The sequence below is a fragment of the Trachypithecus francoisi genome, unplaced genomic scaffold (assembly GCF_009764315.1).
Source record: "Trachypithecus francoisi isolate TF-2019V2 unplaced genomic scaffold, Tfra_2.0 Lachesis_group2, whole genome shotgun sequence".
NCBI lineage: Eukaryota > Metazoa > Chordata > Mammalia > Primates > Cercopithecidae > Trachypithecus > Trachypithecus francoisi.
The window spans coordinates 42273088-42297050 of NW_022681465.1; the positions used below are offsets into that span (position 1 = coordinate 42273088).

The 23963-nt window shown below is 35.1% G+C and overlaps 1 protein-coding gene across 18 annotated transcripts in view; it reads left to right on the forward strand.

Annotated features, from left to right (window-relative positions):
* The window catches only part of FAM172A (family with sequence similarity 172 member A), a 523432-nt gene that overhangs the window by 249588 nt on the left and 249881 nt on the right, over nucleotides 1-23963 (forward strand). For 15 of the 18 annotated variants that reach the window (XM_033179131.1, XM_033179140.1, XM_033179122.1 and 12 more), the window contains one exon: nucleotides 8724-8942. The exons of the other annotated variants lie outside the window; for them this stretch is intronic. In XM_033179131.1, the coding sequence (XP_033035022.1) occupies nucleotides 8724-8942 (219 nt within the window). The remainder of the gene's footprint in view (nucleotides 1-8723; nucleotides 8943-23963) is intronic. 18 annotated transcript variants of the gene reach the window in all.

Below are 23963 nucleotides of genomic sequence, written 5' to 3' on the forward strand. Positions count from 1 at the left end.
AATTAGGATTACCTAATCATTGTGTGTTTTTAAAAGACCACATGTCAGGATTGTCTATTCATTAATTTTTGCCCATGATAGATTATTAATGAAAAGAGCATTATTAAGTGCACATAAAAGTAATTCTGTTGCTGCTGGCTGATACTAGATGAACATATTTTTATAATTTACTGTAGTAAATAATGTATTTGATGTTTAAATTGCTTAAGAGATAGAAAAACATGATCATTAGGTAGCTAGCTTCCTGGCTAAATAGCAGAGATTTAATAATTATCCTATTTGTTTTTAACCTAAAAATATTTCTATATCTAAAAACAACTGATACTTCGGGAGATTTTTTTCCTGCACTTTACTTTCAGCACCATCATGATACTGTAAAGCAGAGGAATGAAACATTTTGAACTTCAAATATGATAGATAATATTTTGTTTATATAATTTCATCACTCTTGTCATTCACCAAGAAGATTCTATGAAAGATTTGAACTCATAGTGTGACATACAATTTTAAGACGTGTAAGACAATTATCTTATTACTGGTTTGCAGGACTATGACTTGTTGACTGTCTCATACTATAACTTGTCTCTTTGAAAGAAAATTAAGTTGATATTAAAGTTGGCAAATAGATATTTTTTTAACAAAGTTTTTACCTCCATATTTCAGGTTCTTATGACTGTTTTCCTGAATATGCATATTATAATGTAAAAACCTTAAGCCATTTTGAATTTTTATATGTTTCATGTATACCAAAGGGTCACAGATGGTGGAAAGATTTGTTTCCATGAAGTAGTGTAGCATTTTGTGATTATAAAATTAATCTGTCTCTAAATCTGTTTAAAGAGTTTTTGCCATCTAATGAGCAATATAAATTATTAATATTTTCATGTTCTTGGGGACATTCACAGTCATAATTTTACCAACACAGCTGTTTGACCCAGTGACATCATGTTTTGCATATTTTTGCATTTTAATGAGCTAGTCATTTAAAAGGTTACAAAGAAACCATAACTCATAAGTAATTAAATTATTTAGCAGAAGAAGTATGAGAAGATCTTCTGACATAGGTCACTGTGGGAAGAGAAATTCATAGCTATACTCATTTACACCTGTTAGGAGATGAATGTATATTGAAGCTTTTCCCTTAGATTATGAAATAATGTTACTTGTTAAAATATGTAAATGTATACAACACAACATGCACACACACACAAACACACATCCTCAAACATTACATTTTCATTGTTACAGAGTAAGTTTAAATACCACTCTTAACACAAACTTAACTGACCATTTAAGGTTAATCATTCTTGAAAATCTAATTAGCCTGATTTTAGGAGCATTTTATTATTACTCTTTTCTCCTTTTTTTCCTTTTCACATTTCCCTTTTTTTGAAAAATGAAATGGTCCCATATAGACATTTTAGGAATTTATATATAATTTAGATTTAAAATTTTCTACTGAATGAAAATATCTTAAAATGAAAAGTGACTATTAGATTAGGATACATGTAGACTCTTAAGTATTACTAGCATAGTGCTTAGTAGATAGTAGTTGCTTATTAAATGTTTGTTGTATGAAATTGGTGTTTAATGAGTTATTGACTGAATGAATACGATTCTTTGTTATGTCCTCATACTTGCAAGTAGACTCTAGGACCACAGGCACTGATATATTCTTGAAAAACCAATGAAAATAATTTAAACACATGATATTTTAATTGAAAGAAGAAAGAGAAAGGTGGCATATTTAATATAGAATGATTTGGGTACTGTAATCATTAAACAGGTTTTATAATTAGCTTAAAAACTTAAGCATACGTTTGTATGATATATGATTGGGTCAAAGTGATAATATTTTGAAAGCCCATGTGGCTACCAGAGATGTTTGAGAACTACTATATTTACATAACTTTATAATAGAGTTCAATAAGAAGTCAGGAGAACATTGGACTTCCACTCAGCATTTCAAAACATACAGGCATAACTAGCATGAGGAATAGTAAAGTTAATGAGATCAATCTGCCCATCCACGTCTTCTTTAGACCATGTAATAAAGAGGTATCTGTTAGATTTCCTAAATTCATTTAGGGATTTTGATATATCATTGACTGGGCAACAGTTTTAATTTGTTACTTCTTTTTCGTTTAATGTATAAATGTGTGGGTATACCTTTGTGTCATTTTGTGAGAATGAGAAGCAAAGAATATAAAAGATTTCACAAAACTATGGTGTTAAGTCGTATTTCTGTCCTCAAAATGAATGGTAAATGTATTAATGGTACTATTGTGCATTTATGGAATCCTTCCATAAGTAAATTGTGAATAGAAGAGAAATTTGCAAAATTTAAGCAACATAATGTTCTAAAACCCAGGAAAAGTTAGAAATGAAGTGGGTAATAATATGGGTAAGTGCAAAGCGCATGTTTTAAAATAAATAGTGCTTGGATGACCTGACATGTCAGAACTGGAGACAAGGGTGTGTGTTTGTCAATATATCCTTCGTATTTTACAGACTCCTAAGGGAACAAGGGAAGATACAATTTCACCTTTTCTGTGCCAAAACATTTTAATTATATCTTCTTCCAACTACAGCGGTTCAGTAACCAAGGAACTGACATTGATGCATGTGTTGATAAAGCTGCAAACATTCAAAATGAGATTAACAAAGATTTTGAGCAAAGGGTGACAGCTAATTTTGCACAGTATTCTGCATCTAATTCAGGCCAACGTAATAATAGAATATTTTATAACTGTTTTGTTATTCAAAAGGACTTTTATGATACATTTATGTTTATGGGTATATTTGTATCATACTCAAGAATTTATCTGTTGTATGGCTTAAAACTATCTGCATCTGTGTTATAACCCTCACACAATATTAGAGGGAAAAACTCTTATTGTAAGTTTTTTGTTTGTTTGTTTGTTTTTGTAAATTATACTTCATCCCTGGAACTCTTTGCCTTACCTTAGTTAATCTAACTGGAGAAGGTACAGAGATGCTAAACACGTATTTTCTAATATTGCTTAGTATGCACTAATAAAATGGCCAAGAAAAGTTATATTCAGTTAATTTAATTAATAAAACTGTAGTTTCTTTATGTTCTTGAGTTCCTTTGAACACATTTCAGTGTATTTCTTTTCTCTTCTATTCTCTATTTGAAGGCAGCTGACAGTCTTCTTTCACTTTTCTTTTTGTTTGTGAAATTTTCTTTTTTTTTTTTTTTTATCCACTCACTTCTCCATCTGCTTTCACTTTTGTTTGCTTGGGCCGTCTCTCATCCCAACTTGATAATGAGGAATGCGGTGTGACCCTGACCTCTATCAGCCCATGCATGACCTTCTGACTCTACCATATAACCTTTGACCTTCTCTTTGACAGCTTGATTAATTACCCTGTGTTATGATTTATGAGTAAGTGCTATGTAAAAATAATAGACAACAGGTGGTCCTCTGAAAACTTTTTGTGGCATGTTTTCTTTTACTGACTAACTTGATGAGCTATTTGAAGTTGGAAACTTAACTGGGATAATCTATATTGGTCCCCATTATGGTACTTTTATACCATGGAACACACACAGCATTAGAATTCATGAAGCTACAAGTTGAAGTATCGTTGTGAAGAACATTTTACAAAATATTAGTAGAGTGTTGTTACCTAAATGTACATTGAGAAGAAACACAAAACGGAGTCAAGTGACATTTCACGCGTTTCAGTCCCAGGTCACGTCTTGAGAAAATTGCTAAAATAATGGAGGGGGCATTTTTCAAGCAGAGCTGCAGCTCCAACAGCTATGTTTACTTTAACGCTTCACTAGTGACTTCTGATTGGTTGTCATGACCTCATCTCACTGTTGCACCTAGGATGTTGCAACAGTGACATATACATACCCTTCTTGGAAAAAGATGAGAATAAATACAACATACATCTTTCAGAAAAGATGAATGGACAGTGGTTTGTCTATGGGTAGATGTCGTTTATAGATAAAGCACTTTGGGTCTCATTTCCCTTGAGGATGAGCACCTATCTTCTTTCAAACCAAGCAGATAGAATGGTGAACTTGAGAAATATGATTGATAAATTTGTGTAAAATGATCTCTTACAGAGTCTTGCCTGAAGACCAAAACAGATAGTTCCACAGGTCAAAGGATTCCACTCTAACCCCTGACCTCTCTGGTCACATGTGGCTTGTAGTATTGTCAGGTTAATATGCAGAGCCAAGTACTTTCAGCTGATTTTTTTATTTAGCCAACCACAAGATACTTGAAAAGATGTAGAATTTGCTGGTTTTCCATTTTTCTTATAATTGGTAATGACTAGGTAAATTAACATGGATAAGTCTTCAGTTTTATCAGATTTCATTTGGGGTCAAAAGTCTGGTTTTGGTCAGGCATTTTAAGATTTTATCTATTTACAGAATCTTCTTGATAAGTGTGTATTTGTACTGATATAATTTGTCTATCAAAGTTTTCCTTTTTGGTTCTTTGTGTTTGGCATCACCTGTTTGTTTTAGACCTCTCTGACCTAAGCCATCATTTGTTGGTTGAATGATAAATGATTTATTATTTATTAGTAAGTGCATCTACAGACTTCAAAGTAAAGAAGGCCTAAAGACCTGTGTACTCTATTTAAATCACAAGTTCTTGTGCTGAATAAAATGCTATGTCTAGGAATGAACTTTTAAGGGTTTCTGATTAAGATTCCATAGTTTATACCTTGTAAACACAGGTCTGAAAATGAAAGTAGAATTATAGCAACAAAAGTATAAAAGTGGAATGAGATGAATTAAAGATATAAAGCTTACTTTTACCAATATATATTCTCTTGATCACCTTAATTTCTACTAGACTGTGATCAAGCATGAGTTAATTAACAACTTTATGTATGCTTTGTCTTTTGAAATGTTGGATATTGGAATTGATTTGATAAATCATTATAAAGGATGCCAGAAGTTTTGTTTATTTAATTGTAGAATGCTAGATAATCGGTTTGATCATTTTATCTTTTCAAAGATAAAAGATTTCGATGTGTATTTGAAATGACCTAACTTTTTATCTTATAAGAAATGTAGCATACTTAAGGAATAATTAAATATAAAAGAAATCCTTCAATATAAAATGTTTAAGAGTCTAAACATAAGTTATGGAGCCTTCCTTTGTAGAGCAGCAATGCACAGTTCTTTTAGGATATACTTGATGCCTGATATTATTGTGTAGTTTCGTAAAACTTTATGGGTAGATTCATGAAAGGTCACACTAGCATCTCTTCTTACTAATTTTGTTGTGTACTGCTTGAGTTACTGGTAATGGAAAGAATCACTTTTTAAAATGGTATTTAGTCTGATTTTTGAAGAAGTCAATGTTACTCAGTTTAAAACAGTAAAATTTACTGACATTTTGTCTTTGCTTTGTTTTACTTTATTTTCTTTGACTCCTTAATTTCCATATATTGATGTTGACATGGCAAAAATCTTTGTAGCTTATATAAAGCAAATTTTTGCCGGTGTTACATATGACAGAGAAACGAAGGACAACATTTTTACTATATATCTGTGGTTAGAGCACATAGGTGGGATAGTTAACTTTATTTTCTTACTCCTGCTTTCTGCTGCTCATTATAAAATGGTTATGAATAATCTCCGTTAATATTGCATTAATTAATTTATCAGAAATATTTTAATTGTAAATGTTAGTTTTTTACAGAATGGTAATTGAATTTGCAACAAAGACATTTATTAATATCAGCTCTCATTTCTACAGAGAATGTTTCTGAGTGTTTCTTGATTGTTGTCACATTAATTAAATCGGCAATCCAAAATATCTAAAGGATAAAATATTTTCTAAATAGCTTGGGTGTTTAAATAGAAACATCCATTGTTGAAATCTAAATGATAAATCTTCAATTGATTTATATAGTGGTGATTTAAAAATAGAATCATTTCTCATCTGTTGATGCCTAAGTGAAACACTGACGTTGTGCCTTTATGATACTGAACAAATGAGTCATGTAATTTTCAGTTACATAATCAATAACTTAGACAAATACTGCTTCTTTGATGATTTGTAAATGCCTTTTTAAAATACTTATTTAGATGGAACATATCAAATTTCAGAGTCTATTTAAAATTAAGTAGGCATGATAATTTTTCAGTCTATGATTTCTAAAAATTGAAGTTTAAAGTTCTGCTCAAATAAGCCAGATATGAAAATATTGTTTTTATTGATTAAGTAATAAGATAATAGTTTTACAATTCTGGTGACTGTAAATTTTGTTCAAAGAGTTTACCTTTATTTGAGATTTATTCATTATACAAAGATAATGCCACATTATATCAATTTATTAAAGTCCCATTCTTTTACCTTGACTGAGATTTTTGAATTTGAAATTTTTCATATTATCATTAAAATGTAGTATATCACTATTTTCATCTCTACTAATTTTAAGTTTCTATTTTGGTCTTGCTAATTTTAATGCCTGAATACGAGAGGGTGGGTACGAGAGAGAGAGAGTGTGTGTGTGTGTGTGTGTGTGTGTGTGTGTGTGTGTGTTTAAAGTTCAGTTCACTCAGAGAAGGCAGGGAAGAAACATGACAGGAGACCACTTACTCATGGTACAGAATTTAGTAAGGAGGCAATTTTCTTTTTGGCCTATGGTGACCTTTTCTGACTATGTTCCTTACACCCAGAGACAGTGTACTGAATGCCTCTATTTCACCCTGTTTAGCAGAGTGCAACAGTGTTCTTTAACTTACTTTTAGTGGGAGGAGAAGTTATAGCTGAAATTTGAGAAGGGCGTGAAAAGTTGTAAGAGGCACAAGGAAGAGGGGTAGGAACATCCTTCAAATGTGATTTTAATAACTAGTCAAGTGTGTCCAACTGTAGAAAATCACCAAGTGACAATCTGTCTACCTGACAGTGACCACAATGAATTACAAGACTTTTGAATAGCTATACAGATTAGAATAAAGCAGGACCAAATAAAATATCTTTTGTTGGCAAAACTTTTGACTTAGAGCTAAGAAACTATAAAAAAAATTCTCTTTTGCTTTGATGTAGAATGTTTAAATTACAAAATTTGTAAGGTGTTTTATTAGCCTTTTGTGAAAGAAGCATTATTCTAAAAGTTTTATTTGAACATCTGTTGAAGAATGGGTGGTGTTTTGTAAATCAGTTTGCTATTTATTATTATATAGTTTTCATATATGTAAGATGACTATATCTTAATTAATAGTCCTATCATTAAAATCAGAACTTCAGTGATCTTGAAAATTTCCAAACCAAATAATGATTTTAGACAATAATGTCATCCGATTGGAGGAAAAAACAGAAGACAATTCCAAAGAAGTTTGTAAGTAGTTTGTGAAGTCAACTGTTTAAAAAAACCAACCATGTGCAGCAATGCAGCATATTTTAAAATAAGATAATTGAGTCTATGCTAACACTGGTTTACTATTACTGCTGTCAGTTTTTTAAAATCATCTTATGGTTGGTTTGGCAGAAAAAGAATTTAAAATTTAAACTTCAAGTTGAAGATTCTACAGTTACTGTCTTGAAAAACTATATATAAGTAAGGATATTTTATAAGTTTTATTTTCTATTAAATAGATTTTCTAATAAATAAATTGTATGAGCTATTTTCTGTAGCTCTTATGTTTTTATTATAATATCATATATCTTTTAAATATGACCTTATAGTATTTTACAAGGACATAATTGGGACCTTACAACACATAATTGAATAGAAAGGACAAGATATATAATAGCTTCAAAAATGTGTGTTACCCATGCTTGTCAGTGGTAATTGTGTATCCCTCTCTATATTTTCTCATGGTTAGCTTATTCCATTAAACATAATATAAATATCAAATGTTTTCTTAATTATAACCACAGAAATGTTTACCAGGCTAGAAAGAAATAAGACAGGAAAACATATGTTTTACAAATTAAAAAAAAACAAAGCCTTAATAACTCAACAAGCTGTATTTTTTAACTTTGGAACTTTGCTTATTTCCTGGTTGTAGTTTTTAATAAAGAGAATTTTTATGGTAGATTGAAAAATGAAAGAAATTTTAAGATTAAAGACTTGTTTCCATACATTATAGTAAGACAGTGGCTTATTTTGCTTTATGATTTTTCTGGCCTCCTGTAAGAAAAGAAGTGAATAAAATTCAAGGTACACAGGTAGATGTTATGTGTTTATAATAATGTAGATATGGGTGGTTTTGGAATGTTAAATCAGATTTATTCCTTTTTAACTGCTCAGACAAATAAAAAATGCTCATTAAAGGGCCATTGTAAAGAAAAATATACAAAAAAATGCAGTTTGAATTGTGAACTTCAATTTCAGAGGTTGTTTTCTCAAAACAGATAGTATAAATATTAATATAATTTGAAAGTATACTTGTTATTTGCTAATTTATTTCAATCATTTTTTGGGTTCTGAGAGATCTGAATTAATTTTTTAATTTAACCTTTATAATCTTTATGTTGCAATTATGTTTTTTGTTCTTTTAAATAATAAATGCTTATTTGTATACACAATAAAAGCAAACAATTTTAAATGACTTTCTTTTGACAAAAATAAAATCATAATCCTGCCTAAAGGAGTATTTTAATGAATATGCAACTATATAAAAATTGCTTAGTCTGAAGCAATTAAGAACTTTTTTGAAAATTGAAATGGATTATAAGATTTAAATTATGCTACCTTCTTTCATTTCAAAACAGGAAGGATATGGAGTTATAGTACTAAATCCCAATGAAAACTATATTGAAGTAGAAAAGCCGAAGATACGTGTACAGTCATCATCTGATAGTTCAGATGAACCAGCAGAAAAACGGGAAAGAAAAGATAAAGTTTCTAAAGAAACAAAGAAGCGACGTGATTTCTATGAGAAGTATCGTAACCCCCAAAGAGAAAAAGAAATGATGCAATTGTATATCAGAGTGAGTGAGATCACTACTTTCCTTTACTATTTTCTTTACCTTGTGTACATTTTATTTTATATAGATTGTTTTGTTTTTCTTAAAGAAAGTATTAATTTTTTTATTTTTCGTCATTTATTTCCCATAGCTGTCTACTTGGATTAAATGGGTTTTTTAATTCAGAGTTATAAAATGCTTCATTCTTATTTCAGTGTGACATTTTATAGAAGTCACAAATGCAAACTCTATTTCCTTTTGTGTCATACACTACCTCAAGAAAAATTTTCTAAGACAATTTTATTGTGATGGATGCAGAAGGCAGAAAACTTGCCAGTTCAATTTCCAAACATGCTGTTTCTTTAAGGAAACATAGCATATCTTTAAAACAACATAACATGCCATTCATTATGTTGTCCATAAGAGAGAGTATATGTAGCCTAACAATTCTAATGCATATAACCTGCTGAATTAATAATGCTCCATACAAAACATTCATCTTGGGGGGTAAGGTTTACTAGATAATGCATTGTTTTACGATGAGCAACTATCTACAGTGTCTCAGCCTAATGTCTAAAAGCAGATAGAGGGAGAAAGAGTAATTAATATCTTAATAAATACTTAAGCTAAAATAGTGTAGGGATAGTGTAATGAGGGAACTCTGTCCATTTCTCTTGTCCTACCCAGTGAACTTCTGCACTTTGTAGTACTATCAGTATGGGATCATTACAGCAGTGCTGCCCAAGGATTTCTAATTCTGTAGGGGGCACAAACAATTTTATTTACACTTGGATATATTCAGGAGCTTGACATACATACTGTAAATTATATATATGAGACATTTGTCCATTTTCAAAACCATTATTATGGATGCTAAAAGTTTAATAGTAAAGCATGTCGAAAATGCTGCTGATTAAGAAAAATAGTATATTGAAATAGTCCTCAAAAGTGAGCAATTCAGAACATTTAAACATAGAGAAAATAACATTTTATAAATTATACCATAGGATAGTAGTAACATTTCAAATTATTCAACTTGAGCTATTTTTACATTTACTTTAAGAAGATCATTAATAAAATGTTTCCTACCACCTTTTAGGGGAAATATATTGCTTTCTAAGTTTTTATTTTCTATATTATTCTAGTTCATGGCATAATCACTCTACTTTTTGGAATTGTACTTTAAACATTCAAAACATTTTATTTATAGGCCAGTCTGTTGAATAAGCTATGACAGTTAAGCAGTGGTGAAAACAGCACATATATTCTCAAGACCCCAAAAATGTATCCTGACAAAGAATTCTCAAAGCAGTTCATATAATGAATCAAGCAGATTATATTATTTAAATTTTTAGAAAGCATCTCACTATTTAATATATTATTTGAAAAGCAAGAACACTTATTATATTTGGAAGCAATACGTAGCTTGTTTGTTCCAATGCAGTTATATCACCCCCTTTCTTTTATATGATTACATTGGGGTCATAATGTTACCGTCTTCTCTATCAGTTGTACTAAGTTTTCTTCTATATGATCCAGTCTGTGAACCACCATCTTAATGACAGGTTAAAACTTTTAAAAGATTACCTCTGATATCCAGGTTCCAGAAATGAATTATATAAGGCTTTTGAAATTATAATGTGTACCTATTTGTTTATGTAAAATGCAAACAAAATGATATTGTATATTAAGTTTATTTCTTAAACAATTTTTTGCCTATGACATGTACAGATTAAGCATATATCTCAGATATCAGACATCTGTCCCGTAACTTTATTTCTTCCTGTTTTCTCTTTATCTTGTGACCATTGCTTTGCTTTTTTTCTTTTGTTCTCTTGTATGCATGCATTTTCTTTATTCTGTTTTTCACATCTGCTTTGTTTATCCTCGCATCTATTTTTTCTTATACCAAGGAAACAACATTCTTTTTATGTTGCTTCATTGTTGAGACCTGCTCTCTTTCCTTTTGTTTTATTTTTAATTATTTTCTCTTTTTTAAACTCCTGTCATTTTTCCCTTTTTTCTAAGTCTTTTTGCCTCTTTGTCCCATTTCATTCATCAATTCAGGTTCCCACCAGAAGCACCAAAAGACAAAAGTAGGCCCAAACACATAATACAACTTTGTATCGATGGTCTTAGTTTTGAAATGTTTTTTCATAGTAAACATCATTTCTCTTAAAATATTCTGGAATTTTGCAAAATAGCAGAGATATGCTGACACTCTTCAAAGATACTTTTAGATCGTAAGGTTTGGCCCTGTAGTGGGAAAGAGAAGAATGGTTCTTTTTGTGTAAGGTGTATTAATTTCTTAGTAATTTTGATCCACTCTAGAAATCACTTATACCAGTGCTCTTCTTCTCTCTATTTATCTCCCAATGCCAAGTATTTGTAATTTTCAGACACAGAGCATCTTATATGATGGAACTAAATTAACTTTTATTTATATACTTCTTACCAATTTACAATTTGAAATTATCTTCTATTCTTTGTGACAGCCTATTAAGTAGATGAATCACATCATTTTGTCCTGATTTTATAGCTGGAAACTGATACACAGATGTTTGTCTAGGATCACAAAGCTAGTAAATGGTAGATAATAAATCTACTTGTAATTACTGTAGGTTCTTCCCCTCTTTCTTCTTTACCACATTGTTCTGTAGATTGAAAACAAAATATGTATCTGAAATTTGAAAATGAAGCCATGTATAGTAAATGTATGATACAATATAGTAAACAACATTTGATGACAAAAATAGATTTTTGACCAGGTATTATTTAATGGACTCTATTAAGTGTTTATGAACAATTTATATGTATAAATGTAAGTATTTATTTAAATATGTATGTATATTTATATATCCTCTACAAATAGTATGACTAATACTGATCTGAATTTACAGATCAGATTGTGGGTCAAAAATTTTTAGCTTTTGGAGGGTGGAACCTCAGTCTGGGAACCCTGCCCCAGGAGCGGGAGCTATCATATCCTCCCCTCTGCCACTTTCCATTGCAACTAAGAAAGCCTGTTTGTACCATAAACACACACGCACCTTTGAGTAATTTTTCAAAGGTCACATAGCTCTTAATATAAGCTTCATAAGGGCATGTACTTAGTCTGTTTTGCTCACTACTGTATCCCAGAGCCTAGAACAGAGCCTTCATAATAAATATTTGTAGAGCAGATCTTCCACAATAAATTTTAAATAAGGTGGTAGAGCCAGGATTAAAACCCCACACTACAACTACTACTTTTTGAAATATGTCCTGCATTATTAAAGTATGCAACTTGATTTTCTATGAGGAAACATTCCAACAAACCAAAACAAAGAGTCAAACAGCACTACAGTTGTTGACTTCCCACTCAATCCAGTAGCTGAGATTACAATCCAAAAATTAATGATAGAGGGTCATTATTTGATACCTTGAACTATATATTTTCATCTGAATATATAAAAGTAGAATATCCTATTTTCCTTTTGAGCTATGTCATTATACTGCTAAAATTATGGATGAAAATGGAAGTGTTTCAACCTGACTCATTGCAATTTCTGTGTTACACATTTGCTCTTAAGAGTACAACTGGGGTTACTCTACCCTGTACAAACTTTGTACTTTATGGAATCTGTAATTTCAATTCCTGTTATTTCCTGAATCCAAAATTCTGTCCACTTATAACCCATGTTGTAAGTGCCTAGCTGAAATTCTACCTCTTCCTCTCACTATAAGCAATGACCTCTCCTTACTGAGATTCATGGAATTTATAATAATTAGCTAATTTACATGGAATTTACCAGATACTATCTTGATATGTCTCTTGTATTTTTGTCTAATAATTTAATATTAGCAATTATTTTCATGCCTCTCCACTAGATCTCCCCATAATCCTTTAGATCTTTGAGCATGCTTTATATATTTTGGCATTACATGTCAATCGTTAAAAGCAGGTATGTACTGCTTTTTGCATTAGTACAGAGTATATTATGAGGGAGTCAGGAACTGATACTAGAATTTAATCCCTTAGATGGAGACCAAAGCAAAAAGATTAGGCCTAAGAGATACCTAGATAAAGGAATCTACAGCATAGGAATGAAAGTTATTCTGGTATCAAACTGGAGCATAAGAGGACAAGTAAATCAAGGAAGGTCAGTTAATAGAATTTTAGAGACTATGTGTAGAGTATAGGCAAAAGTGACTTGATGCTAATCTGTCTAATGTTGGGTTGGAAGTGCTTGAACATCTCTTTCCTAAAGTGAGACTTATTTGTGGACTCTGCTGACGGGAAGGAAAGGAGAGGAATTAGACCCAGCATGTGAAAGAAAGCAAAAACAGATGCTGAGGATAGAGGGGAAGAGAATTACATGGACTCAAAATAAAAAATCCAAATATGAGACATTTACAGAATAGGAATCAGCAGAGCCTGGAATTGCACATAGTGATACTTAAATATTTATCAATTATTTGTTGACATCCATCAAAAATCTTATTCTTTAATATGTAAGATATTTGGTGTTGCCTAGTTTTCTGATTGATTTTTTTCAGGATTCATGTGAGTTTTTGCAATTGTTTAGAAATGGCCAACTCTGATAAACTAAAGCTTTCTTTCCAAAAATATGTTTTTGATGTTCTGACTTGGGTATGTTCACAGTTCTGAATCTCTTCTGTGCAAATGCCACTGAAGTCATTTCTGTCTAGTGTTTTAGCAATCAAGTTCAATTTATTTGTATTACAAACAATGATTGTTTAATTTCTGGAACTATTTTATTTTCCCAGTGTATTCAAGTATTTGGATTGTCTTTTTTCTAGTATCTTGTAAATAGCCAGTCTCCTTTCAAATGTTTGCAAATATCTGGTATACACAGGCAAAAGTAAAGTAGCATTTGGGCCTAAAAGTTTAAGATTAGCAAAGTATAATTTTATTTTACTTACTGAGTAGAAATAGATATGACTAGCTAGTAGATTATGTAGCACTTTTCTGAGACATTAGGAGCAGAGCATGAGAGATCAAAGAACTTTCTGTTTCATGTGGCAAGTTTTCTTAACTATGAAATAGTGTACTTGCTAGCATATATTATGGCTTATTAGGGGGATTGATTTGGTCTAGGCAATAAACATCATGTCAGACTTGCCTGGCAGGAAAACCTGCTTAATATGTTTTGTAATAAGATGGAATTTTTTGTTCTCAAAAACATCTGCCAACAGAATTCAAGAGTGAAGACAGAAAATGTCATCAATTTAGTGGTAATCCTATAAATTTAGTTTCTTTTTGAGCAACACATATCAAGACACACAAAATTCCCAGTGTTAATCACCACTGGTTATAGTACTTTGTAAAATGATGAAACAAAAACATTTTATTTTTGTATAATGTGTTAATTAATTCATAATGAATTTTAATATTTCAACTGATAAAATTTTAACAAGCATCTTGGCAACAGATCACTTTTTAAAGCATCTGTTTTTTAATGTGTTGGATTGAGAACTGAGTCAAATGGCTAAATATGTACATATATTCTTTATAAAAACATATTTTCACCCCCCATAACTACAGATACACTATTTTTCCCCTTAGACCACAAGGGGCTGCTGCTGTTCATATAGGATTTTTCTTCCCTTAGAAACTTGTGTACTCCAATTAACTCTATCTTTAGTCTCTTTTTTGTTTTTTGCCCCCAGGTCTTTTAAAATATAACTGGAAAGAAGAAAAAGAGGCTTAGTTAGTATCTTAATAATCAGCATAAAAATGTGTTATTGTGAATGTTTGCTATAATACATTCCAAGGCATTTATATTTTTCTATATCATCTTAAAGCTCATAGTCATTTAAGGCAAATTGTGATAATAACTGTTTTTATTTCCTGTTTTAGTGTATGAATAACATCCAGAATCATACCATTATGGAGATACAGTATGGAGATGAGGTTAAAAATACAGTCCTTCTTCTGCCTCAGCCTCCCGAGGAGCTGGGATTACAGGCGCGCGCCTGGTACCATGCGCAGCTAATTTTTGTATTTCTGGTAGACACAGGGTTTCACCATGTTGGCCAGGCTGGTCTTGAATTCCTGACATCAGATGATCCACCAGCCTCGGCCTCCCAAATCCCACGCCTGGGATTACAGGCGTGAGCCACCACGCCCAGCCCTGTATTTTTTATTAGGAAATATTGGACGGTATCTTCTTGTTTTACTGCCTTCTGAACAGCCTTGCAAATGTTTCTTTTTATAGCTGTTTTATCCCAACTTCTCTGTGTTCTCATGGACTCAGTGGGGTCTCCAACTACTGTGGTGGTTTTGGTTGGCCTGGAAAAGCCTCCTGACCAGCGGTTGGGACTTGGGCCCACTACCCCTGCCAGCTCTTCAGCCCTCGCGGGTCTTCTTTATGGCAGCTCTTTCCTTCTAGAAGTTCCCACTCAATGTTTGAAGTACCCCCAAGTTCTGAACCTTGGAGGCACACTCATCTTATTAATGGCAGAGTTGGGACTTACGCTTAGTTACCTTGGCTGTTTCTCTTCCGTTTTATTGATGGCAGCAGCCAGAATTCTTGGAAAAGGTCTCTGGATTGGACTGGAGAAGTGGAATGAAGTCCCTTCATTCTTAGAAGTGTATTGGATGATAACTTTACCTGGCTTCCCCGGCTTAATGACTCCGTAGACCTCAAGTTTGCTTACTGCCTTTGTGCTTTGTTCTCTTGTCAAGATGTCCATTTTGGAAGAAAGCTTAGAAGGATGTGCTCCAGAATGGTCGTGGTTATTTCAGTCTAGGTGGTGGGGTTATAAATGATGTTACTTTCTTCATTGTGCTCATTTCTAATTTCCTACTGAATGTAATGATTTTGTTATTAAAGTCAAAACACAGAACAAAAAAAAAAAAAAATACAGTCCAAGGCGGGGTTGTGGTGGCTCACGCCTGTAATCCCAGCACTTTGGGAGGCCAAGGTGGGTAGATTGCCTGAGGTCAGGAGTTCGAAACCAGCCTGGGCAACATGGTGAAACCCCATCGCTACTAAAAATACAAAAACTAGCCAGGCATGGTGGTGGGCGCCTGTAATTCCAGCTACTCGGGAGGTTGAGGCAGGAGAATCACTTGAACCCAGGAGGCAGAGGTTGCAGTGAGCTGAGATCACACCACTGCACTCCACCCTGGGTGACAGAGCAAGACTGTCTCAAAAAAAAAAAAAAGCACTCTGATAGACCTGTGTTTGAATTCCAGCTCTTCCATTTAATATAGTGTGACTTCCAGTTAACACCGCTGCACTTGAGTTTTTGTCTGAAAAGTAGAATGATATTAAAATATGTGTAGCCAGGTGCAATAGTATATGGCTCTAGTCCCAGCTAGTCAGGAGGCTGAGGTGGGAGCATCTCTTGAGCCTAGGAGTTTGAGTCTAGCAAAACTCAAACCTGATATAGCAAGACTTCATCTCTAAATAATAATAATATATGTAAAGCAAACATAGCATCTGGCACACAGTCTTGGGGCTTTAGGACTAATAAATAACATCATTTCTCACGTTGAGATTCAATTGAGAACTAATCCAATTCTTAAGGTCCCTGGCCCTTGTACCTTCCAGTATCTTTCTGGGGTGTTTTCTCTGATGCCAGCCAATTCTGCAATTTCTGTTGAGTGTCCCCTAGTTCAGTTCAGTTCTGGCATTATCTCCCTAAAGAGTTCAGTTTCACAAGACTGCCCCTATTTCAGACACCAGTCACAAGTCCTGGAGGAGCCACTCATACTTCTGACCAACTGAATATAGATTAGGGGATCCCGCTACCACCTCCTCAGTTTCAGTAACTTTCTAGAATGACCCCCGGAGCTCAGGAAAATACTTATGTTTACCAGTTTATTATAAAGGATGCAACTTAGGGACAATCAAATGGAAAGAATGCATAGAGCAACGTATGTGGGAAAGGGCACCCTGAGCTTCCTTCCCCTCTCTTAGCATGCCACCCTCCCAGCAGCACATCAGTGTGTTTACTAACCTGGAAGCTCTCCCCTTCCTGGATGCCAGTGGGCGAAGCTGAAAGTACCCTCTAACCACTGGGTCTTTCTGGTGGCCAGTCCCATCCTGAGGCTATCTAAAGGCCCCAGTCTAAGTCACCTCATTAGCATAAACTCAGTGATGGGTTTTTTTCAGGAGATTATCATGAATAACAAAAGACACTTTATGACTCATGAAATTTCAAGCGTTTTAGGAGCTCTATTCCAGGAACCAGGGAAAAAGACCAAGTATGTTTTTGTATTACAGTACAACATTGTTCCAAAATAATACCTCAGTGCTACACTCTGCAGTTTGGAACTCAGTAAGCAATATTACATAGGAATCAGACAAAAGGAAACAAAACATCAGCATTAATAATTGATATAGTTCAACAGGAAAATTTTATTTAGATCTGTAGCTAATGGACTTCCTGATCCTGCAAATATTCCCTTTGCCTTTCATGTGGTAGAAAGTAAACTAGAATTCATCCTTTCTGCAACCTACTCGAAAGATGCCCTGAAGAGCTGAGCTGAGCATGTTCAGTTTCTTTTCCTAAATGTGCTAATCAGATAAGTCATACTCTTCCTGAGGGAAAGAAAGAAAGGGATATGGGGAGAGAAACTAAGAATGTTAACTCTAGCTGAAGTGCCTCAATATGAGGCCAGGAGAGGAGTGGCTCCCACCTGACAAGATCACTATTACATGCATTTTCTAACAATTCAATGAGGCAGTCTTAAAATATAATCATTAACTGTTCACCAAAGCATACCTGTTTCTTCATTTTAGAGTTTTCATTTAAAAGGGAAACTATGATCAAGCCTGATTAATTTTAAAACCTTTAAAGGGGCCGGGCGCGGTGGCTCAAGGCTGTAATCCCAGCACTTTGGGAGGCCGAGGCGGGTGGATCACAAGGTCAGGAGATCCAGACCATCCTGGCTAACATGGTGAAACCCCGCCTCTACTAAAAAATACAAAAAACTAGCGGGGCGAGGTGGCGGGCGCCTGTAGTCCCAGCTACTTGGGAGGCTGAGGCAGGAGAATGGCGTGAACCCGGGAGACGGAGCTTGCAGTGAGCTGAGATCTGGCCAGTGCACTCCAGCCTGGGTGACAGAGCGAGACTCCGTCTCAAAAATAAATAAATAAATAAATAAATAAATAAATAAATAAAACCTTTAAAGGGCCATAATTCTGTTTTTAATCACCAGAAATTAACCTTTATATTGTCATGTTTTATATTTCCAAAGCCTAGTAAACACAGTAGATTTTTTTCTCCTTTCCTTTTCCCTTTTCCTTCCCCTTCTCCTGCCCTTTCCTTTCTTTCCTTTTTTTTTTTTTTGAGACAGGGTCTTACTCTGTCATGCAGACTAGAAGGCAGTGATGACATCATAGCTCACTGCAGTGTAGAACTCCTGGCCTCAAACAGTCCTCCTGCCTCAGCCTTCCAAGTAGCTGAGACTACAGGTACACGCCACCACACCTGACACACAGGAGATTTTTTAAATAAAGGTTTGATTAATGAATATTATTTGTTTACATGAACTGATGAAGACAGACCTTTGCCTATTTGTATAAATCTACCCTTTGATGTTGAGTAGCATGAGATTGCAAGAACTCAAATATTATACTGAAGTGTGCGGACACTGGAAAATTAGTACATTGTGTTGTAAGCTCAATTATCAGCCATTGTTAAGTGTACCCAACCTTCTTTGGATTTGGTAAAACAAGCCAATAATGAAGAAATAGAAATCAGTTCAAGAATTAGACCTTTGGATTTCAAACAAAAATGATGATAAAGACCATAGCTCTGAATTTATGAGTTTTTATTGGACATTGACCAGTTGGGGTGGTGGTGGGGTCTGTCACAAATATGATATGGTAAAAAGAGTAAGAACTTCAGAATCAAATACATACTATAATCTTAATTTTTTTGCTTACCAACTGTGACTTTAGGCAAAAATCACTGTTTCAGTTCCCACATCTATAAATTAGGGATAATCATATCTGTTAGACTTCTATAAGGATTAAATGACATAAATTAATGTGTATGAAAACTACCAGTGGGGCCGGGCACAGTGGCTCGCGCCTGTAATCCCAGCACTTTGGGAGGCTGAGGCAGGCAGATCATTTGAAGTCAGGGGTTCAAGACCAGCATGGCCAACATAGTGGCCAACATGGTAAAACACTGTCTCTACTAAAAATACAAAAATAGCCTGGCGTGGTGGTGCGTGCCTGTAGTCCTGGCTACTCTGGAGGCTGAGGCAAGAAAATTGCTTGAACCAGGGAGGCGGAGGTTGCAGTGAGTCGATGTCACGCCACTACACTCCAGCCTGGGCGACAGACGGAGACTCGGTCCCCAAAAAAAAAGAAAAAAAAAAAATTCCTTTCTCATCCCTCCCTACCTCGTTTCCCATAGGAAACATGGGAAGAATTATGGCAGAGTAAGGTCTTTTCCCACTGACTTATGTTTAACTTTATTAAGGTCACTATGGGGTTATTGTTTATATGGGTTATATCTATTGATGTTTACTATTGAAAGGAATTAAAACTGAGAACATTTTAAAATATTTATTTTAAAATAACAATAAATCTATTACATGATGACAAATAGCATTTTATGAGAAGTAACTATATTTTTTAAATGAAAAACAATGAAAAATATGGCATTTTTGAAAATCTCTTTAATGTCTGGCTTAATAGAAGACAACTGAATTCTTACACTTGTTTCTGTATTTCCTCTCTTATAATATGTTGTCTTCATTGATGTTTTTGAAGAAAACTCGGCCTCAAACAGATATGCAATTGTAAAAGAAAGGTCTATTTATAGCTTTTTCAGATAGTTTTGTATATTCTTTGATGCTATACCCACACTCACAAGGAAGTTACTTCTTAAAGATTAGTGGCAGTATGTAGTCTAGAACACATTTTATACTCATAAAAATGCATTGGTCTGTCTTGTACTTTGAATGGATCTTTTACCCATATATGATTTTGTAACATCTTTTGGAAAATATTGTTTCACTTAGTTACATAAATCTTCTAAATGTTGGCACATCTTATTACACAGTATAAAAAAATCCTAACCATTAATATTACTACCAGTATCATCAGAAAAGTTTTAAGAATTGGCCGGGCATGGTGGCTCAAGCCTGTAATCCCAGCACTTTGGGAGGCCGAGATGGGTGGATCATGAGGTCAAGAGATCAAGACCATCCTGGCTAACATGGTGAAACCCCGTCTCTACTAAAAAAATACAAAAAAAACTAGCCGGGCATGGTGGCGGGCGCCTATAGTCCCAGCTACTCGGGAGGCTGAGGCAGGAGAATGGCATAAACCCGGGAGGCGGAGCTTGCAGTGAGCTGAGATCCGGCCACTGCACTCCAGCCTGGGCGACAGAGCAAGACTCCGTCTCAAAAAAAAAAAAAAAAAAAAAAGAATTAAAAAACTCTCAAAGTTATCAGGGATGATAAAAGCTTCCCAAAATTTCAGGTTTAACAAGAAAGTTCAGTTTGTATCATTGACCACAAATACCATCAGTTGTTTTTCTTGGATGCGACTGTCAGGCTTACTTTGTTCATTTGCAAGAAATTGCCTTACAAATTACCCAAATCTGAATAATCATAATTTGTCTATCAGTCTTACAAGTACAAATGCTATTCCATTAGAAAGTTAACTACTTTAGCTCTAAACGCAATCAAGTGCACAACTGCTTTTCCTTCAGACTATCATCATAGCGTAGTTTGGTATGCAAGTGCTTTATGTATACCTTCATTTCGTCACTCATAATATTAAACAGATATATACTCATGGATTGAGATTTAACAGAGGTAAATTTTACTCTTCAATTGACATTTATGTGTAGTTGGCTTCCCTCCACCTCCACTTCCAACCCCGTATGTGGCAGTAAAGAATATGACTACTAGTGTAGTTTGGTGTCACTGCCTTCATAGGTGCTAAGTCACGGGCAGTTTTATTCTTCATTGCTTTTTACTGATTAATGCAAATGTCAATACAGTGAAATAGACAATATTTTCATATTATAATGAAATAATTGAGACCTTGCAGGTCCCCTGAAACGGTCTCAGGAATCTCCAGAGGTTTGTGGACCACATGTCTAAAAACACTGGTTTTTGCCTCTTTTCTGGAGTTGAACAGAGAAACAGTGAAAGAAAGCAGTTTATTAACATTTATTTATAAAAATAGAAACCATATTTCAGTTGGCCTGTTAGGTAATGCAAAATTAGGTGTATCAATATGAGTGGCTATGTAAACTGAAATAGAGAACTAGAATAGGGTAGGACTGCCTCATTGAGACATTTGGATCTATCTCATTTAAAGTCTTTTGGTCTGGACTCAGGGAGCATTGTGTACACAGTACTCCAACTGTTCCCCCTCCCTCCTCCCTCCTCCCTCCTCCCTTTGGTGAAACTAAGATAATGTCAGTCCATAGTGACCCAGCAGGTGGAATTTGAGGATTAGAATTTGCTTTCTACTGATCCACTTCCAACAATAGAAGACTCTGGAGAATCATTTGCCCATTTTAGGCTTTAGCAACTACAACTTTCATTCCCTTCTGTCCTCTAAAATGGGCGGCTTCTTGCTGAAAGAGCCCAGATGTCTGTGCCTACTTTCTAGCTGTCTCACGTGTCCATGTGAAGAGACCACCAAACGGGCTTTGTGTGAGCAACAAGGCTATTTATTTCACCTGGGTGCAGGTGAGCTGACTCTGAAAAGAGAATCAGCAAAAGGTGGTGGGATTATCATTAGTTCTTACAGGTTTTGAGAGGGTTGGTGGAGTTAGGAGCAATGTTTTGCGGGCAGGGGGTAGATCTCAGGAAGTATATTCTCAAGGGCTGAGAATTACAAAGAAACTTCTTAAGGGTGGGGGAGATTACAAAGTACATTGATCAGTTAGGGTGGGGCAGAAACAAATCACAGTGGTGGAATGTCATCAGTTAAGGCTATTATCACTTCTTTTGTGTATCTTCAGTTGCTTCAGGCCATGTGGATGTATACGTGCAGGTCACAGGGGATATGATGGCTTAGCTTGGTTGGGCTCAGAGGCCTGCCACTAGCTATGGTCTAATTTACTACCATATTTACTAAACCATTACTGGTGTTGTCTCCCTGTTTAAAGTTTACCTTGCTTTGCATTGGACTGATTCTGTAGTGGTTAAGAGTTGGGTGTTGATGTCTAGCATAGATGTGGTTCTTTCCTGTCTTCTTATAGTAATAAGAAAAGCAAAACAAAATAGTGAAGGATTGGAGCAGCGGAAGATTTTGGCGGTGGTATGGAGAGATAATGGGCGATGTTTCTCAGGGCTGCTTCAAGCAGGATTAGGGGTGGCGTGGGAACCTACAGTGGCAGAGATTCAATTGAAGAAAGATTTTAAGGGGTGATACTGTAGGGTTTAGAAGGAACATTTGTCATATAGAATTATTGGTGATGGCCTGGATGCAGTTTTGTATGCATTGAGAAACTAAATGAAAGACACAAGGTCCAAATAAGAGAAGGAGAAAAACGGGTATTAAAGGACTAAGAATTGGGACTACCCAGGACATCCAATTACAGAATGTCCAAGGGAGTTCAACGTAATTATTTGCTTGGTTGGCGAGTTTTGGGGCTCTATCCTTGACAGAGTCCTCCTTTTTAAGTTGCAGACTGAGCTTGGTGAGGTGTTTTTAATAGACCATTCTACCTTTCCTGAAGATTGAGGATGGTAAGGGGTATGAAGTTTTCACTGAATACCAAGAGCCTGAGAAACTGCTTGGGTGATTTGACTAGTAAAGGCCGGTGTTATCGGACTGTATAGAGGTAGGAAGGCCAAACCGAGGAATTATGTCTGACAGAAGAGAAGAAATGACCATGTTGGCCTTCTCAGACCCTGTGGGAAAGGCGTCTACCCATCAAGTGAAAGTGTCTACCCAGACCAAGAGGTTTTTCAGTTTCCTGACTCGGGGCATGTGAGTAAAGTAAATTTGCCAGTCCTGGGCAGGGACAAATCCCCAAGATTTGTGTGTCAGGATGGGAGCGGGCCTGAACACTCCCTGAAGAGTAGTAGAATAGCAGATGGAACACTGAGAAGTGATTTCCTTGAGGATAGATTTCAGGATGGAAAGGAAATGAGAGGTTCTAAGAGGCAGGCTCAGTGCAAGTAGTGGGGGTGACTGATGAGGAGGAGAAAAACTGGCCATGAGGGACAGAAGTTGGAACACAAGCTGCTTTTTAGCTACCTTATCAGTATAAATGTTACCCTGAGCAGTGGGATCTGACACCTTTTGATGGCCCTTGCAATGAGTGACTCCAGCTTCCTTTGGAAGTACAACGGCCTTGAGAAGAGTTTTTATTAAAGAGGCATTAATGATGGAGGACATTTGCATAGTGAGGAAACCTCTTTCAGCCTATATAACAGCATGGTGGTGCAGGATATAGAAGGCATATTTAGAGTCAATATAAATATTGACGCATAGTCCCTTTGCAAGCATGAGGGCTCAAGTTAAGGCAATGAGTTCGGCTTGCTGAGAGGTAGTGGAGGGGGGCAGAGTGGTAGCCTCAATGATAGATGTGGAAGATACTATAGCATAGCCTGCCTTTGCTTGTGAGTGGCGATTAGGCCTGGTGGAACTGCCATCAGTAAACCAAGTATGATCAGGGTGAGGATCAGGAAAGAAGGAAATATGGGGAAATGGAGTGAATGCCAGGTGGATCAGAGAGATATAGTCATGGGGGTCAGGTGTAGTATCAGGAATAATGTGGAAAGCCAGATTGAAGTCTGGGCCAGGAACAAAGGTAATTGTGGAGACTCGACAAAGAGTGAGTATAGCTGAAGGAGCTGGAGGGGAGAAAGTATATGCGTCAGGTGTGAGGAAGAAAATAGATTTTGGAAATTATGAGAACTGTAGAGAGTGAGTTGAGCATAGTTTGTGATTTTGAGGGCCTCTAAAAGTATTAAAGCAGCAGCAACTGCCACACGCAGACATGAGGGCTAGGCTAAAAGAGTAAAGTCAAGTTGTTTGGACAGAAAGGCTACAGGGTGTGGTCCCGGCTCTTGTGTAAGAATTCTGACTGCACAGCCTT